The 19,405-nt window shown below is 47.2% G+C and overlaps 1 protein-coding gene across 3 annotated transcripts in view; it reads left to right on the top strand.

Moving 5' to 3' along the window:
• SSH2 (slingshot protein phosphatase 2) overlaps window positions 1-19,405 on the top strand; it is a 134,414-nt gene that overhangs the window by 79,917 nt on the left and 35,092 nt on the right. For all 3 annotated transcript variants that reach the window (XM_073315846.1, XM_073315845.1, XM_073315847.1), the window contains one exon: window positions 17,005-17,108. In XM_073315846.1, the coding sequence (XP_073171947.1) occupies window positions 17,005-17,108 (104 nt within the window). The remainder of the gene's footprint in view (window positions 1-17,004; window positions 17,109-19,405) is intronic.

Below are 19,405 nucleotides of genomic sequence, written 5' to 3'. Positions count from 1 at the left end.
TGCCACCTCACTGTTCACCCCCTTTTTCCAGATCATTTATGAATATGTTGAACAGTACAGGTCCCAATACCAATCCTTGGGGGACCCTGCTATGTGAAAACTGACCATACTTACCATTTATTTCCTATCTTTTAACCAGTTACTGATCCATGAGAGGACCTTCCCGTTTATCCCATGACTGTTTGGGTTGCTTAAGAGGCTTTGGTGAGGGATTTTGTCAAAGGCTTTTTAAAAGACTTAAAATGTGTGTTAAGTGTTTCATGACTGAGGCCTTGTCAGCTAAGCTTTGCTGTATTGTGGGGTTTTTTTAAGCTGAGCTAGAAACGCCTAAAAATGGGTTTGTAATCAAAGTGCTGATGACCACTTAACTCAGTGGTCCTCAAACTGTGGGGTGCAGGGCCCAGACCAGATCTCTTGGGGGGCGGAGAGGGAGCACCATGATTCCAGCCCCACTTCACCCACCAGACCAGCTTCTCCACCATCCCCATTCAACCCCAGCCCTGCTCTGCCTCCAGGCGAGATCCCCTGCCAACCCCACTCCACTCGCAGACCCAGCTCCACTCCGCCTCTGCTCAGCCCTCATTCCCCCTCTAACCCTAGCCCAGCTCTGACCCCAGCCCAAGCTCTGCTGCTGAAGAAGCCTTGGCTGTGTAGTAATGGGGGGGGGGGGCCTGGACAGATTCTGTTAATAGCAAGGGGGGGCGTGACTGGAAAAGTTTGTGCACCACTGCCTTAACTGGAGTGTCATGAGGACTAAGGAAATGGGGTCTAAATGGAATGGTAGGTGCTCAACTGGTTGAAAAAACGTACTCCGTGAGTACTTACCAGTGGTTCACTGTCACACTGAGAGGGCGTATTTTGTGGGCTACCGCAGAGGTCAGTCCTGGGTCTGGTACTTGGCAGTGTTTTCATTAATTTACATTTACGCTAAGGTAAGCTAAGAGTGGTTGCAAGCACTTTTGAGGGCAGGGTTAGAATTCAGAACAACCTTGGCAAATTGGAGAATTGGTCTGAATTCAACAAGATGAACCTTCAATAAGGACAAGTGCAAAGTGCTTCACATAGGAGCGAAAAATCAAATGCACCACTATAAAATGGGGAATAACTGGCCAGGCAGCAGTACTGCTAAAAATGATCTGGGGGTTATAGTGGATCACACATTGAATAGGAGTCAATGTAATGCAGCTGCAAAAAAGGCAGATATCATTCTGGGGGTGTATTAACAGGCGTGGCATAAGTAAGATCCAGGAGATAACTGTCCTGCTCTACTCAGCACTGGTGAGGCCTCAGCAGGAGCACTGTGTACAGTTCTGAGCACCACACTTTAGGAAAGATGTAGACAAATTGGAGAGAGTCCGGAGGAGAGCAACAAAAATGATAAAAGCTTTAGAAACCCTGACCTATGATGAAAGGTTAAAAACTTGGCATGTTTAGTCTTGAGACAAGAAGACTGAGGGAGGATCTGATAAGTCTTCAAATATGCTAAGGGCTACTATAAAGAGGACAGTGATCAATTGTTCTCTGTGTCCACTGACGGTAGGACAAGAAGTAATGGGTTTAATCTGTCACAAGGGAGCTTCGGGTTAGATATTAGGAAAATACTTTCTAACTCTCAGGGTAGTGAAGCTCTGGAACAGGCTGCCAAGGGAGGTCATGGAATCCCGTCGCCGGAGGTTTTTAAAAACAGGTCTGACAAACTCCTGTCAGGGATGGGCTAGGTTTAGGTGGTCCTGCCTCAGCACAGGGCCTGGACTTGATGGCATCTTAAAGTCTCTTCCAGCCATGCTTTTCGATGATTCTATGGGGGACCACAACAGTAAGTTAGTTTACAGCTGTGCCATGGCATTGTGAATATAGAACTGCAGGGGAGTGTCTAACAATTACCCAGGTCCCTCTCTGGATTCTTTATTTACATCTTTGGTGGGGGGAGACATTGGATTTCTCTTTTGCATTCTGGGGAAAATCACAGGAATGCTTGTTGTTTTGCCTCCTTGTGGCAAATGACTTTCTTTAGTTTAAATCTTTATCACACCCATTGGCCAATGCTTGGGAGCCAGGCGAAGGTCCCTCATTTTCTCTTCTGGAGAAATCCCCTCTTCCTTCCAGCCCCTTTCTAATCCCAGCATGAGCCTCCTTTAATGAGACTCGAAATACAGCAGCAATGCGATTCACCCCACAGTCTGTCAGCTTTGGTTTAAAGGGTGCGTGGTGAGTGAGTGATGGAAGTTATTTCGGGAATGAAGTAGTCTTGGTAAGTTGATCCCTAGCCAAGGAGCCAAGAGAAAATTGGCAATATCGCTGCCAAGAAAAACTTGCCATGCAGACTTGGAGGGGCATGGGAAGCAATGCTGAATTTGCATTTTAAAACAGATCTCTGGTACATCTCAGCCTCTGACTGGGAGGTTTACTCACGGATTTCTGCAGTTTCCACGGCATGCATCTGATGAAGTGAGCTGTAGCTCACGAAAGCTCATGCTCAAATAAATTGGTTAGTCTCTAAGGTGCCACAAGTACTCCTTTTCTTTTTGCGAATACAAACTAACACAGCTGTTACTCTGGATCCTAATAGTTATCACACAGGGTGCGTCTACACTGGGAGAATGTTGGCGGGCTTAGCTACCCTAATGATATGATGTGCTGTTGCCAGTGGTGCCCGCTGCTTGTACGCAGAGTGCAGTTAGACACCGCAGTAGCTAAAAAATCCTTCCCACCTCTCTGTGCTGCATCTGGCACCATGGGACTATGCAGAGAAAATTCTTACGAACTTCCTTAGGGCGGAGAAGTCCTTGGGATGAGGTCTTTGGGAACAGAAGTGACCTGCCTACCTAATAATAGCAATGTACTATCAAATACAGCTTATCAGTCCCTTTTCTCTACTGCTTTCTACTCTTTGGCAGTCCAGTGAAAATTGATTTTTAATGTCCTGGCTAGTTTTTATTTTTTGATCGTGATCCAGTAGATTAAACTATTAGCATTTGAAAGTGACAAATTACTGAGCAAAGACTCTCCTAAATCCACAATAAACCCGTGTTGCTGCTTGACACAGAAAGGTCAGATGTGTTGACCTAAAGAATACAAAGGAAATGCTGTCTTTCAATTTAAGACACCAAAGTGAAGTGACAGTCTCCGTGTAGGGATTTCACATATAAAATAAATGTTTGCTTCATTAATAAAGGAAAGTCTTCCTTTGTTTTGTCTTTGCTAATTAATGATAATTTCAGGGCATTATTTGTAATCACATTAAAAGAGAAACATTTTTGTTTGAAGTGTTTCCCTTCACTGGAATCTGCTGTTGCACAAAGTGAAGTCACTCTCAGATTTGCAAAGCTGGAGTACCCTCCATGACAGCGTAGAAGGTGAACAAACCAGTAACTTGGTTACAGGCTACATCACCAGACCATTCAAAGGTCCTTGTGACTCCCAGTTTCGAACCAGGAGCTGCTGAGAGAAGTCTGGCAAATGACCGTTCTCCCTGAAAATCTGTTTAACACCTTTTTTTAATCTACTGTAAATTAATATTATCAGTAGTTCCCTGTTTGGTAATCAGATGGGCTGTTAAGTTCCAAACTGACTTGTTTCCGTGGGAAAGGTTGCCTCAGCTGTAGGGCCAGGTGAGCACCAGCTGGATGTGGAGAACAGAAAATGCAGTGGGAGTATAAACGTTGCAACAGGTAAACCACTGAACAATGAAATTCCTGCTACTTCATAAATCGGAATACATGAGCCTCTTCTACACATACTCACACTCACACGCTTTCTCTCCTCCTTCCCCCCCCCCCAAAAAAATCCTAGAAATGTAACTAAGCGTCTGCTTCTCTTCACTGCAAAGGAAAGCCTTAAAATTGCAACTTTGATCACTTTGAATGGAGATGGACAGACTTTTGTGACCTTTTTACAGTACTCCATGACTTCTGTTTTTACCAGCAAGGTTCTTTGGAGGCCGTAATCCGAGGCAGCCTGTCTTCCCAGCAGCTGCATTGCAAAATGTCGTTCCTACAATCCATCCCGCATTCCCAGCAGCTCAGGGAATTCATGTTGGGGCTCTGGCATAGCACTTCCTCAAGGTGCAGTAGCTTCCCTGTCCCCTAAACTTTCCCACCATTGCTGCCACTGGGTCAGTTGCACCCGTGTTAGCAATGGTGAGAGCACTCATGCAGATGGACCGCCAGGTGGTCACGAACACAAGCACCATGCTGTCCGTACCTGCTGAAGGAGGTCTACATGACCGTGTTCACAGTGCTGGTGGCTGCCTGGACCTTACCCATGCTTGAGCTCCCATTGTTGCTGCAGCTAGTTAAGGTGAAAGGGCGGGAACAGTTCAGACAAGGCTACCTCTACTGCATCTCAGCTGCGTGTCTGGTCTGCACTGGCCCCAAATGCAGCGTTTACAAGATTCCCTTTTAAATTCAAATAACCCAAAACCAACATCTAACTTTACTGTACTTTATTCCTTGGACCCACATCCGTATTGGTTTTTCTTGCTGCTGCCTAGCATCGTCCAACTCACATCTTTGTTAGCACTCAGTCTGGCAGCTGTAACCAAAGCTGCTACCAATGCAGCAGGGGTGCCCAGGCAGTAAACTTCTTTATTTGCGTTCCCAACAGACTGAACGTTTCAACTCTGACTCAAGCAGCTGTCACTGTCCCGGTGATCCTCAACCTGCCTGTTCTGAATCACATCCATTGAACGGTATCGGTTGGTGCAAGGCCAGATTTGTGTGCGGTAGGGTTAGGGACTAGTGTAGATTTTAGGGAGGGTGTGAATCAAGACAAGATACAAATACAGCTCTGTGCCAGCAAGGGGAGGATTGTGTGGGCTTGCTTTGCTGATGTCCAGATCATCCCTTTCACAGGGGATGCAGCCAGTACTCTGATTCAGGAGAGTCAGTGGTCTCCGTTCTTTTCCCATCCTTGTCATGTTGAGCATGCTTTGGCTAAATATAGATGGCCCTGGACTGAACTAATATGGAGAGGGACAGTATGTTGACCTCAGTGTGTCTCACTTGACTTCTGTTACAATAATATTTAAAGCGACAGTGTCTCTTTTGTTTAAAGTTATGGGGCTCTGTTAGCCAGACCAAACGTGGTTAGGTCTGGGGGAGCTGGGAATCTCACGCAGCTACACGCTTGTAGAGAGAAGTTTGTGCCCAAATTTTTAAAAATTAAATGTATTTGGAGCAGAGGTGATAGTAATGGGTTTTGGTCAGAGGTATTGTACCAAACTGCTCAGGGATGGTTAAACTTTAACAAACTTTGCATGGGGAAGCTGTGCTTTCAACCTTTAGTGACTAGGGAAATGAAGATACAATTCAAAGAATGCCCTCCAGGACTGTCTGTATTAATCCTGAAAGGGAGAAGATGCATTGTAAAATGGGGATTAATTTTAAGAAAACTAAACTTGCAGTTTGTTTAGCCTTTTTTGATCCTTGACATGAAGAATAAATTCTGCTGTTTGAGATTTTTCCAAGTTGGTTAAAGTGCATTCAAACTCTCACCGAAGGGACATCTTATCTCTTTGCTTAGAGAATGAAAGCCAGCTAGTCTTGGACATAACCAAGTATTTAAATAAGCACGGAGCATATGGTAATAACTCTTAGAAGCACTCCCTTGGGTATAACTTTTCTGCTTAGCAAGGCTGAGTATGTATATTAGAAGTCCATAGATATTTAAACAATATATAGAGCTAGAAGAATATATCATGTAGGGATTTAGTCTGGGAATCTCTTGACTTGGAGACCTAAGAGTCTTTGGAGATGGTATCATATAAACCAAGCGCCTTTTGCTTCCTCATTTCAAGTCCGTATCACTACTTTAAAAAATGCATGGTATTGTACATCTGCTGTAAATATTTAATACCAGAGTTTCTCAGTGTCAGCTGTATATTGCTTTATCCACCCCTTTTCTAAAGAATCATTTGAGTTGGGAGTGCTGTCAGAGCAATGCTTTTGTGCCTCTCTCAAGCCTTTCAAGGCACTTTACAGACAACTGGTTTCAATTTTCCAGATGGGTAAACTGAAGCAAATTAAGTGACTTTTGACCAGAGTCATGTGATTGTTGCTATCTTGAAGCCAGGTTCTCTTAGGCTTTAATATTATGAACCCAAAACCTTTCTTTGTTGTTATTATGGCTAGTTGTTTGCACTGTGTAAGGAATCCTGTCGGCCTTCCCACAGATTGAGCTTACACGTAAAACGCTGCATCGGCGCAAGTGAGGATGCTCCGACGCCGACCGGAGAATGTTTCCTGTTGGCATAGTTAACCCACCTCCCGGAGAGGTGGTAGCTGCGTTGATGGGTTTTTCACACCCCTGAGCAATGTAGTTCTACCAGTATAGTCTGTAGCACAGGCCTGGTCTCTCTGGGAGCTTGCATCCATCTTCTGAATTACCTGTTGCTTATATTGCCGCCTACTGAATACTCTACTTCATACCATGTCACAGCAGAATTGGACAAAACCGCCTATTATACACGGCAAGGTCGCATCCCCTGAAATGTATTAATTACATTGGAGATTCTGTTATCTGAATTTACATCAAGTCCCCCGTGACAAGAGGATAATCAAGGTGCTAATTTCACCTAAAACAATAGTCACAATTCTGGTTCAAGGTATTAACCCTGGCTTTTCCTAGAGTGCTTCTTGCCAAGCCATGAGCTACATGGGAAATGTGTGAGAGAGAGTCAGGAAGTTTGTTAGCTTTCTCAGCTGCTCCTCTTTGACCTTGAGGTCATTGGCTGACAGGAAACGCAACAGACGGTTTGATAGTGAGAGGATGTGAGGGAGAATCGCATGTAAAATCCATAAGTTTCTCGATGTGATTGCAGCTCAGCTGCTGGCCACCAGTTCAGGAGTGAGCTCTTGTACACCAGCTTGGGGGTCAGTGCATTATGTCTCTAGATATTTAGGGTGGGCGAGCTGTATATTTTTTTTGTTTGGGCTTACAGACCTTTTCTCTGCCTTGTAGAGTCAAAGCAGGAATCTGTGCCCACGTGAAGGGACTTGCTATGTGGCTTCCTTGAGCTAGGAGGGGCGGGCGGTGTATTGCTGGGCTCGTTCGTTCATAGGAGCCTTGGAGAGGGCAGGCAAGGTAAAGGGGAAGTGTACAGGCTTTGACGTCATCTGCACTAGCTGCTGAAATTTGACAGTGAGTTTGACTCCTTTCTCTGGAGTCTGGTTTTTAAAGAAGCCATCTTTATTGTTCCTTTAATGAATACGTTCCATGTGTGCCTGCAAGGGAATGAACCTGACGGGGGTCTGCATGCTTGCGACCCAGCTGATTTCAGGGCACTGTGAAAAGGAGGAGGAATGCGCTGGGTGCTGCGGCTGTCCGCAGGACAGTGCTGAGACCTGTTGCGTCTGCGTGGGCTGAAGTATTGGCTGTAGAACAATGAAGGGTGTTGCCACACACACCCTTGTTGGCAGCAGCTCTGATAGTGCTGATGAGATGAGAGCCCTTTGCTTAGCCTCCGGTGTAGCTTCTCCTGTTCTCTGCAGCCGCAGTGTTGTGTCGAACTCGGCCCCTCCAGAGTCACTTGATCCCTCTCCCCAAAACTTCTCTGGCCTGTACATGATGGGGGACTGAGTCCTTTGGAAAAGAGAGAGCAGCTTGTCTGGAGCGGATCTGTGTCAGCACAGAGGGAGTTCGGGAATAACCTGGCTTTCCTGTTAAACATGGAGTATGAGGGATCTGCCATGTGGCCCAGCCAGAGCCAGGATACAAGGAAAGACACCTTGGTTCCCCAGAGAACTCATCACCACTGGGCTTGTGCGCTGCTCTGTGGGGGACTGGAGCATGAGGGGTAAATATCCAGCTCCCGTTGTAGGGCCCCTGTGGCTGGTGGTTCATTGGCATGGCCTGCACCAGCCCTGCTGCTCTGGCGATGGGCCCAGAAGGCTGGTAGCATTTCCTCCGAGGACTTAATGGCCTCGATTCCGTTTGACATCTGCCCTTCGCTTCTCTCTCATGAGAGGGATTGCTGGAGGGAGCGTTGGCGCTGCACTTTTCACAATGACTGTGTTTTGAAAAACAGCAGAGCCAATCGCGCTTGCAAAAGGGAAGCGAAGGACAGACGCCAACGAACTCAGGGATATGTGATGTATTGGATTTGTCAGCTGTAGACCCAGGAGATGGCTAAGAACGAGCTAATTGTGCAAGCCCAAGCCTGGGAATGAGGGCTCCTAGCTTCTGTCACCAGCTCTGCCGTTGGCTTGCATCATGATCTTGGGCCAGTCGCTTTCCCTGTCTGGGGAGGGTTGTTACATATGCATGAGAGGAGAGTTCTCCTAGGCTGCTCCTGCTGTAAACGTTCTTTGGTCTGCAGGGGGAATCTAACGCAAACCAGCCGAGCCCTTCCAGTCCATTCCGGTTTGTACGGCATCTCATCACTAGGGTATGTGAGTGCCTGGTGGCCCATGAGCAGCTTCTGCAGATACCCTCCATGTTAGCCAAGATGTCGAGGTAGAAAAGGACTTAATTGAGGTGGAGTAGGGGGCAGACGATGCTGTTCCACCATGTATACACCGCTGGAGTGTGTGGTGTCTGCCTGTTTCATCACCGCTCACTCCCTGGAGACAGCCCCACCTCCCAGCAGAGGAAATGCCTGTTGACAACTCCTTTGTTTTCAAGCTTTGTACTAGTGCAGATGTTGCTAAAAAAGCAGTTTGCGTCAAACATCTGTGAGTCGGAGCTCGGTTCCCACGCTTGGTTTGGTTTTCCCCCATGCTGTTTCTCAAGTTGCAGAAGTGCAGAATGGCAAGTGCTTGACTTCTGTCAGAATACCACTTCCCTGTTCTCCCCTCAGCCTTAGTGTTGCCATTTTCACAGACGTGTCACAGTGCCCTTTCGGTAAGCCACACCCTGTCTGCTGCTCGGCACTTGGTCTGTTTTCTGTTCCTGGGGTTAGAGCATACAGGCGCATAGTGTCAACTAACCCCTCTGGGCTGCCTGGACACATTTTCTAGTCTCGTGTGGTTCAGCCTGCAGTCATGCCAGCTTTTGATCAGTGAGTTTTAATAAGCACTTGTAGCCTGTGGGCCTCGTAGTGTTATCTCTGCTTTATACAGCCCTAGGAGCCTGGCAGTTTGCGTGAAATCCCCTAGTGCCTGTGACAAGGAGCCACAAGCAAAACTTCAACTGGAACGCAAGAATAGCTCTACGAAATGACTCACTAGTGCAGTCACTTTCCTCTGGTGGTGACCGAAACCTGAGGCTTCAAAAGACGGGCACAGCACAGAGGGGCAGGAAGGAAAGGTTGCTGAAAAACAAATAAACCACAATAACAGGGGGAAATGGGTAGCAAATTGCTTTGTCCTGGCAAACGTCTGATGAGAGGCCCAATGTTTGGAATCTCCTAAACTTGCAGAATTGTTTCCAAAACATCCATGTCTGTTTCTGATTTCCTTCCTTCCTTCAGGCGTTGCAGGAGCCTGGGGAAGGACAGCCTTGTCCTGGGACTTGTGGGAAATGGGGTCAGCTCCCTGCATACAGATCCTGGGTGCGCTTGGTCACGTCACATATTCTCTCTGTGCTGCAGTTCTCTATCTGTCAGTGAGGGTAATAGTCCTCCCCTCCCTCTCTGCTGTGTTGTCGGATACACTCCTTGCTGGTGTGGTGTTCGCTGCTGTTAGGATGGGAGCCATAGGAGTGTCTGGAGTGTAGCAGTGAGTGGGCCGAGCACTGTCTCTAGTCTGATGCACTTGCTCTGGTTGCCTGCAGAACACACCACAGCAGTAGCCTCGGGGGCAGACTGCCATTAATGCACCCTCATATTGCCCTTTGTCCCATGCTGCTCTGACAAAGGACCCTCTGCTGCCTGCGGGTGTAACTTGTCCGCCAGCTGGTGGGACTGCCATACCCTTGGGAGCAGGACTAACCCTCTGTACACCAAGAACTTCTGGTGTCGTGTTCCCATCTGTCTCTCTCGCCTCCCACCCCCCACGGTTAGTTTTAAAATAGTTTCCTCTTTGTGCTGAAGTGGTGATGGAAATGCACCTTTGCATGGGCTTGGTGTTGAGCCAGAGGTGAAGGGAATGCTCTGTGACTGGCTCATCCCTTCCCATACAGGAACTGAGACCTGGGGGCAGGGGGACAAACGTGTTGGTTGGTCCCGCTTCGCTTTGCATTTCTTCTGCACGCAGTGTCACACATTCAATGTGCAGTTCTCTTCGTTCGGGTACATTATAACACCCTGCTGTGTGCAGTACTGGATTGCCCTGTCTTTCTAGCTCTGCAGCCTTGGGAAGGGGCTTGGGATTGATGCTTGCTGCTCTTCCTAGCCATTGGTGGAGTGCTAGTCCCTCTCTTACGGCTTGATTTTTTTAAATCGTAGATTAAAGGAGCCTGAGCATTAGGACTGAAATTGATCCGTTGAGAGATCAGACCTAGTAGAACTTGGAAGAGCAGAGTGTAAATTTTAAAGTAAATACACATGCGCTCTCGCCCACCACGTGAGTTCCAGAGCCAGGTACTGTAGCAAAATAGACGTAGCTCTTCTGAGAGGAAAGCATAGTCTGGTACTAGGGCAGTTGACTGGGAGTCTGGGGACCTGGAAGTCTCTGCCTGACCTTTCCAGTGGCCTAGTATGCTAGGTCAAGTGCCTTCCTCTCTCAGTGCCTCCACGTCCCTTTCCCACCTTGTGTCCATCCTGTCTGCTACACACTGGCTACGCCCCTTGTGGAGGTGGTTGTTTTTAGTACGCTGGGAGAGCTCTCTCTCAGCGCTCTGCCGCAACCACACAAGCCACGTTAAAGCTTGCCAGTGAAGACTAGCCCTAAGTAACATACATGCTAACTTGCGGGCTGCGTAGCACTTTGTCTGCTGAATGCTGTCACTGAGTAACATACATGCTAACTTGCGGGCTGTTTCATTTCTTGTGGGAAAGCCGTAAACGTACTGTGACTCGCCTCTTGCTTTGTCAGTCCCTCTAGCTTTCTACCTCCCTTCTCTAACAATCCTAACCGCCGCCATCTGGAGCTGCAAGGGGCAGCCCTGTGTGTGGGGCAGAGAGCTGCAGCACAAACTACCTGGAAATAGCTGCTTGTACCAGGCACAGCTCCAGCAACGTGGGCTGCTCATCGGCCCTGGCCTCCAGACTCCTCTGCCAGGCGGTGCTGTGTCCCCAGAGATGGCCTTTAGGGAAATCTTCTCTTGCTCGGCAGCTTACAGGCCTCCATGGTTACAGCATAACTCCATTGTCACAGTGACCTAGAGCTACCCCTGACTTGGCACAGAAATAGAAGGGCAGCCTCTTGTCTTGCAGGGCAGTTGCTCTCCATATTGGCCACAGTTTCCAATCCATTTCTGCAGAGCCCAAGCGAATGATGTCATAGACTAGCAAAGAAACTTGGCATTTTGCTGTAAACACAGGGTGGGGGAGGGTATTCAAATATAAAATATCTGGAATCCCCATTTTTAGAAAAGGACCTCTGAACAATAAGCTCTGCTTCCAATAAACTGTCACGCGGGTCCCCTTCCTGACTGCCCCACGGCACTTGTGGTTAGTGAGCTGACAAAGCCTGGGGGCTTTGTCTTTTGCAGAGCAGCTTGGTTCAGAGCGCCTGCCGTCATAAGGAGAGAGGGGAAGTCTTCCCTCCGCCACCTCTCGCTGCACCTTTCATAGTGGCTGTTTCAGTCCCCCGTCAGGTGGGCTGCTTTGGTAAGTGCCTGACTAAGGGCTGGGGTCCAGACAAAGCCCGCTGGAAGGAAGCTGCTCTGATGAATAAGCAGAACTGACTGGAGAGCTCTCCTCCGACTCTCAATAGCCTCATTAAGGTTTATTGGTATTAGATGTTGCCAGAAGCAGCCCAGGTGCCTCCCTGATTTCCTTGCTTTGCTTTAGAGCAGCTGTTTTCCTTCTTTATAAAGCACCATCCATAAAGACGCATTTTGCACTGTTTTGTGCTGGGGGGATGCAGTAGGAAGTGGGGGCAGCAGCAGAAGCCGTACGAGTTGTCGTGGTGTCCCAGTCAGATGGCCAGGAGAGCGGGTAAAGTGCTTTGGAAATGGAAAGTTCTTTGGAAGCACTAAATACCTGTTCACAGTACAGTGAAAACAGGTGACTCTCCTTAGCAGTGTATTTGGAGCTGTGGCCAGCTTGCATGTGTAACGAGTGAATAACACCGAACATCTCGGGCATCATCTCAGGTGGGGAGAAGTAGGTTTTTGTATGGCCTGGGAGTGGTGGCTGGCTGCGTGGCTGGCATCCTATTTAAAAACAAACTGTGCATTGAGGGCCCCAAGCCCGGTGAGGGGTGAGTTTGGTGACTCCCGAGATAGGTGAGGGCAAAAAGGCCAGGACGAGCCAGGTCCCTCAAGATTCCCACCCCCACATTCCAGGGTGAGCTGGAGCTCTTGCGGGATTTGGCATGAGATTTGGAGCCCTGTGTTCAGGGCCACTTCCAGTTTGCTGGTTTCCAGCACTCAGCCTGCCTGTCCTCCCTCCCTTATCTAGGTCACTGCAGACTCTTGTGGCTGGGCACAGATGTTTCTCCAAACAACCAGGTTTGTCTGAGGCAGGCTGAATTTTTCACCTTCCTTGCAGCGAAACTTAGGGGTTGGGTTTAGGGCACCGGGAGGGTAGGATTGTCCCCCTCGGAGGGCACGGCTTGGTCCTATGTGAGTCATTTAGTTGCAATTTGTGGCTACTCCAGTGCCGGAAGTCATTGATTTGGGCTCCGGATCCAAGAAGGTAACATCCTGAGGGCATCTCCTGACCAGATGCGGGGGGCAACACATCTTTCCCCTGGGGACAAATGGAAACCAGAGGCAGGGATGCTGCCTTTGAGGGACTGCCCTACCAATGGGCTTTATGGCGGTGCCCAAAAAAGGGGGATCCTATGGGCAAGTGGAGGTGCTCCAATAACCTCCTAGTGCGGTGATTGGCTCCCCCTGTGGTGGGAGCACCCCAGGGATTGGCAGAGAGTGAGAGTGGCTTCCCTGGGCCATCCCTGCCGGGAGCCTTGGACACCATTTGACTAATAGAGTGCGGCCTGGTTAACCCGACCATGTCGTCTTTTCCTTCGTGCCGTGAGCACCCCAACGAATGTCAGGCGTGTTTCTCCCAGCACCTGGGAAGGCATCCAAGTACCTTCGTTAAGCTGGCTGGTTTGCAGAGCATCATCTTTTCAGGACAGTGCAGTTTTAGCCAATCCCTCAACGACATAGTGAAATACATGTTCTAGGCACAGTGAGCAGCATTCTCGTAACGTAACCAACAGCCAGCCCTTAAAATACGAACAAGGAAGTATGCAAGGTGCTTTGGTCCCTTACTTCCACTTACCTTCTGGGGGATTTTGGGAAGGGAAATCACTGACCAGTTGGTGCCCTGTAAGTAAAAGTCTGTTAATCTGGCACACGGGGCACATTCTCTGCCTCTAAGCAGAAGTGTGACTTGTCTTGGTGACACTTTTCTCCAAATCGTGGTCTGGTGAGCTGCGTTTGTTGACCCATAAAAGGGTGGAACAAGGTAGCATCCAGTGCTACGGTCCTGGTCTCATGGGACTCCAGAAACTTACTGCATTCTTGGTTTAACTTACAAATATTAAACAGAGGTCAGGGAAGAAATGAAAGGAACGAGATTCTCAGCAGCGATGTGATGGTACTGGATGGAGAGAGCTCACGAGCCATTGGTCAGGGCTGGCCTCTCCTTTTAAAAATGAGAGTTCCAAATGAAAAGAGAGCAAGTGTTGGGAAACCAGCGAGTCTCCCTCCTATGAGGTCGCACTGAGCTGCCCTTTTGTCACACTGCTGCCCTCAACAGCTGTGTGGATTGTTTAGAAATTGACTCCTGTGTAGGGTGGTGTCAGCTGTGTCTCTTGTACAGGCAGTTATCAATGATTTTATTTATTGATTGGGCTGGGTGGAAGGCCACCTGTGATAAGATGTGCATGATTGCAGCAAAAAAACTCTTCCCTGGCCATTAAATCAGGGAGAAAGGTGGGGATGTGATAGTCACTCTATTAAACCATGTGATTTGCTTCTATCGTTGTGAGTTCCCCTTGCCTTTGAGTGAGTTGTTACCTTCACTGATGCCTGCCCTGTTGGCTGCTTGGTTCTGGTTACTTTATCTTCCTGCTGCACAGAACCAATCTGTTTTTCCACATTCTTAAAAACCTGCTTTCTGCCTCTCTGACTGGAGACTGTATTCCCTTCTGAGACATGCACACGTCTCCTTGGCCCATGCAGCACCTCTATGATTAACGCTCCAGCTCTCACCGATTAAGCAGGCTGAGAGTTGTCCCGAAACACTGACCCAAACTGCACAAAAATAGCAAAGGTGGCAAACCCTCTGAAGGAGGGTGGCATACCTGCTCTCCACACCTGTAGTTCTGCAGCACCCCTCTGGTTCAGGCAGGCACCAATCCCAGAGGAGTAAGAACTAGAAATACCAGAAACCATTTTTTAATGGTATCTAGTAAACATGCTGAACTGTGTGTTCCTTCTCTGCCTGTTCGCCCCAGCAATAAATGTCAACCGCCTTTTTCCCCTCAAGAATCCCTGTTCATACTGTACAGAGCATGGGACCATAGAATAGACGAGGGCTGGAGAACATTCTCGTCCCTGGAAGACTAATACCGATATGACTGAATCATATAAGCAAATAGGTTTTAATTCAGTGTTTGAGCTGCCCAGCCTTCCACGTGTGTTCGTTTTAATCCCCTAAAAGTATCTTCATAAATGGTCACGTTAAGTCAACCTTCTAGGGAAACAGGCACAGGTGGAGTGGGAGGCCAATATCAGTGGCTGGGTGTGCTGGTTAAATGATTGCTGAGAAGACTGTCTGTGCCTGTTTCACTTTTTTCTAGTGAAGCAGGAAACCTTCAATCGCGTCTGACAGTCCTTTTGAGATGAAGCTGCAGTGGGCAGAGGAAGGGGGAAAGTAATTCCTTTATCGTTAGCAGCTATTGCTCTCCTATAATCTCATTTGATGGAGTGGCTCAGCATAGCAGAGAACTGTGCTTTATCCACATGATCTCTAGCTGGTGGGTCAGCAGCCTTGTTCAGCAACCTGTTCTTCTAGTGGCAAAGTCAGAAACACACTTCTGTGAAGCATGAAGCCATTACAGACTCTGGAAAAAATGTAGTTATGGGGAAGTGAGGCCCGGCAGGAGGATTTTACAAAATAAGTGGTTTCAAGATAACTGAATATTTTCTTGGTAGGTCCAAAGTGTACTTCAAGGCATTGTGTAGCCTAAAGGCTTTGTAGAGAACATAATTGTCATATGGTGCCAGCAGAGCTGTTGACTAAAATTCTTGTCCTGGGAGGATCTGAGGGACTGTTTCTTCATGAGAAAACATCTGTTCCGCATGTCCAGTGATGCGTCTTTAATTTAACACAATAACGATTCTTGATTCTTTTTTATCTAGGAAGAATTTTTCTTCCTCTTGAAATTCTGGTGTTTTGGACCAGCACACTAAAGAGCTGGCAAGTCATGGGCTAAAAGGAAAAGGCCCCTGGGGAAGTGTACAACTGCCAGGGTGAAAAAGCATAGCACAGTGGAGGGAGCTCTGGGCTCAGGTGCTCCCTTGAGATGTCTCTACAAAGAGAGTTCCTGCTTCGGATGCCATTCGAGGGCAGGGGCAATCCACTCTTCCCATGGGAGTGTGTGGAGTTAGAGCAGAGATGAGAAGGCTTGTATTTACTGAAACTTAGTCTTGCAAAGCAGTCAGGATATCCAGCAGTAAGGCCTCTGTTCAGGAAAGCACTTGTGCACATGCTGGTCCCATTGACCTTTGGCACTGGATAACAACTGAATTCTCTACAAAGCCTTTTTCCTCAATGTGGCTTAAGCATGTGCTTAAATGCTTTCATGAATCAGGTTGCTAAGACAGCCCTTTGGTCTGTCCACCGTTATGAAGAGGAAGTATGCGCGAAGCGTGCTAACTTGGCATGGGTTAGCTTTTATCCATTTCTTGTAACTTTTTTCATTTTCTTCAAATATGTGGAGGGGTTTTGTGCTGTTTTAACTTCCATTTCATTACCCCAGCCTTTGAGAGGAGAATCGCAAACTGTTGTATTTAACTTGAGAAAGGCACGTAAAGAGGCTATTAGTCTCTTGCGTGAACGAACCCAGCAAGCTGGTTTCTCATGGAAGGCATGGAGCCTTTGTGCACAATGGCAGGGACTCTCATATCCTGTCTAGAACGTGCATAGTTCATCCTGTTACTCTAGCGTTGTCGTTTTGGATTTACTACTTTTGAATGTTTTTGTGGGGTTTCTCCCCTTTCAGTTCGGAGTAAAACAGGTGCCCCAAGCTCTGTGTACCAGGATGACTTAATCCCAGCAGAGTGGTGCTAAGAATCATGTTTTCCTCAATGAACTATAACAGATGTATGTTTTATAAAAGAAGACTACTTACAGAGTTTTCGTAACATAAAATCTTTTTCAGAAGAGGGTCTCAATCTCTATGTAGCTACTTCAGCAGTGCACTTCATTCTTCATGTCACTTGATTTAAGGGCAAAGTCAAGCCAATGAAAGGTGTCTTAAAGTAACAGCATTATGGTTTTGCTTTTAATTTATTTGGGTCTCTTCATGAGTCAATTATCATGAATCATCAGACAATAGAGTTTTATGGTCCATTAATCTGTTGTACGGACTGATGGTCCTTCAGCTAACTACAAAAGCAAGGCATCTGTTGCTATGGGGCATCAGCTATCTCTCTGAACAACAAAGCACAGGATTCACCAAATCCATTACATTATGGATTTCAAGCACTGATATACATATTGCCACGTGGAAATGTCTACCAGACGTCTAGATTTCCAAATCAAAAACCCCTCTTAGGGCAATGCTACAGTTTGTTTATGTACCATTGCTCTCAATAACCCTACACATATGACTCACTTACGTTCATGCTGTGAACCCTGCCGTATTTCTAGAGGGGAAAGAAACTAATTGTCCTTCACCAGCACAATGGTTTGGGTTTAAGTATCTTCCCTGTTCAGGGCCCTTGTTTGTCATGGTGCTTTCTCTCCTTGCTACTGGCTCATTGGTTTTCTTGCCCTTGCAGCATCAGCGAAAGCTTCCTCACTGTGAAAGGTGCGGCTCTCTTCCTGCCCCGAGGAAATGGGTCGTCTACCCCCAGAATCAACAACAGGCGCAACAAGCATGCAGGTAAATACACCGCCTCTGTTTACATCTGACAGCCCGGATTTTCCTACTGCCTGGTCCCTTAAATTCTCCTCTTTGGGATGGTGCGCCATGCTAGTGCAGCTCTTGGCTTTCATCTCGGACGGCTGCTACACTTCATGTTGGTAGACCTGAGGGTCCTAGTAATATAAACTTGAGTGCAGCAATCCCTTCCCAACAAAATCCAAAGCTCTCAGTCTCTTTTCACCAAAGTGGTGATTTAGGGAAGCGATTGTGACAGCACGTCGATGTGGTCACTGGTTCTACATAAACAGCTGAATTGCCAAGGATGCAAACTCTTCCCATCCAGTAACATTATTGAAAGTGCATTAGTGCAAATATGTCTGCCCCAAAGGATGATATCCTGCATTAGTAATGTATCCAGTAACCTTTTTATTGGGGTCCATATGCAAAGATTGGTGCATAACATCCAGAACCTGGGATTATCTGGGATGAGTAACTGCTCTCCTTGGTCTGTAAACAGCTTGTTTACTGACAGCAAAAATAAAGACCTTCTAATTCTGAATGGTGGTGGGAAGTATTAGGAATCTATGTTAATGTCTCTTTTATTCAGATAGATTGGTGTACTGAATGATAATATGAAGCGAGTCAGAATTCCACCCTCTTTGAAGCTTGATTTGTCTTCTGTTTTGATCCTTTGTTGGAAAAGTCAGTCTCTGAATAATGAAACCCAAATGCTGCAGGGAAGAGGGTTGCTCAGTGCGTACATGGTGCTGATTCATGGATGGCACTTTACAGGCATCAGTGTCTCTGGGTTTTTTTCTTCCTTCTTTAAACAATCTCTGCAAGGGGACATATAACGTTGAGAACTTTGAACTTCCTCTGGGTCAGAGACAAAAACCAGAGAGGCTGGATTCAACTTTGTCCTTGCCAAAAAACGAGCACCCAAAAGGGTGACTTCAGTTGGTTCCAGCCACGATTTCCATGGCACTGTCGTGTTGTTAGAACGTCACCCAGCAGCACACCCTGCAGAACCAAAGAGATGATCGGTGAGAGTCTCCACGCATGCACCGTGCCCCAACTCCCAATGGTAACACTTCTAAGGAGGAAGTCAGGAGTCAGCAAATTCTTTCCCCTCACCCCCGGCCAAAACCGTGGTAGGAGCAGTAGCTGAGCTATGGGAGGCTGGGGTGGGGCATATGAAACCCCTGCCTTTGAAAGAAAATATAATGGGCTGAATGTTGGTTTAAAGCCAGTCTCTCTGGCTGAGGATTTAAGTGATTCTGTCTGTGGTATGTAAGTGGGGCCAGCATCTTTTAGAACTAATCCCTTGACCTGTCTCTTTTTTCACTCTCCAAAGTACTCTGCACAGTTACAGCCCAAGTTTCTGCTTGACATATGCTCTGTTAGCTTTACCGTGCGGAGAGGATCATCTTTTATCCCAGCTGGATGGAATTCAGGTGTGATCCTGGCCAAACTAGATCATGCAGTGGTAGCATAAACAGAACTACGGCTCTCTGGTGCCCAGACTCCATGTGTTAGAGCCGACTTCCAAAAGGTTCGCTGTCTTAGGTCAGGGGTACAGTTGCCTGAGTAAGAAAACACTCATGCAGTGAATATGGAGTCTGCAGAGATCAAATTTCTGCAAGGGCAAACCTGCTTTGGGGAGATCACTTGCAGCAATTGTATTTTGTATTCTAGGAGGCAGCGTGACCTATAGGATAGAGCACCGGATTGGGAGTCAGTTGACCTGGGTTTTGTTCTGGTCCCTACATACTTGTGTTGTTTGTTTATATTCATCCTTTGTAATTTGACCTAGTTTCTACTTTTTGTAGGACCCTGTTTTTATTTTTAAATCAGTGAAGATCTCCTGGTTAAGCCAGGGTGGTCTCTTGCCAGACTTCCCATCTTTCCTACGCCATGGGATAGTTTGCTCTTGTGCCCTTAATAATGTCTCTTTGAAAAACTGCCAGCTGTCTTCAATTGTTTTTCCCTTTAGACTTGCTTCCCGTGGGATCTTACCTACCAACTCCCTGAGTTTGCTAAAGTCTGCCGTCTTGAAATCTGTTCTTTATTTTGTTCTCCCTCCTACCGTTCCGCTATCATTTCATGATCACTTTCACCCACTTTCAAATTCTCAACCAGTTCCTCCCTGTCTGTGTATTATGTATACCCTTTCATATCTGTGCACACCGTTAAGAATGTCTGTGAGGTAGTAGTACTTGCTTTTATCGTTGCCTGGTGAAATCAACTACACCGCACAAGTTAGAACAGTTCTGAGCTGTACAGTCTTGGACACAACATGGTTCCAATTTGTGAAC

The sequence above is a fragment of the Lepidochelys kempii genome, chromosome 17 (genome assembly GCF_965140265.1).
Source record: "Lepidochelys kempii isolate rLepKem1 chromosome 17, rLepKem1.hap2, whole genome shotgun sequence".
In the NCBI taxonomy this organism is placed as follows: domain Eukaryota; kingdom Metazoa; phylum Chordata; order Testudines; family Cheloniidae; genus Lepidochelys; species Lepidochelys kempii.
This window is presented reverse-complemented; position numbering and strand designations above follow the sequence as displayed.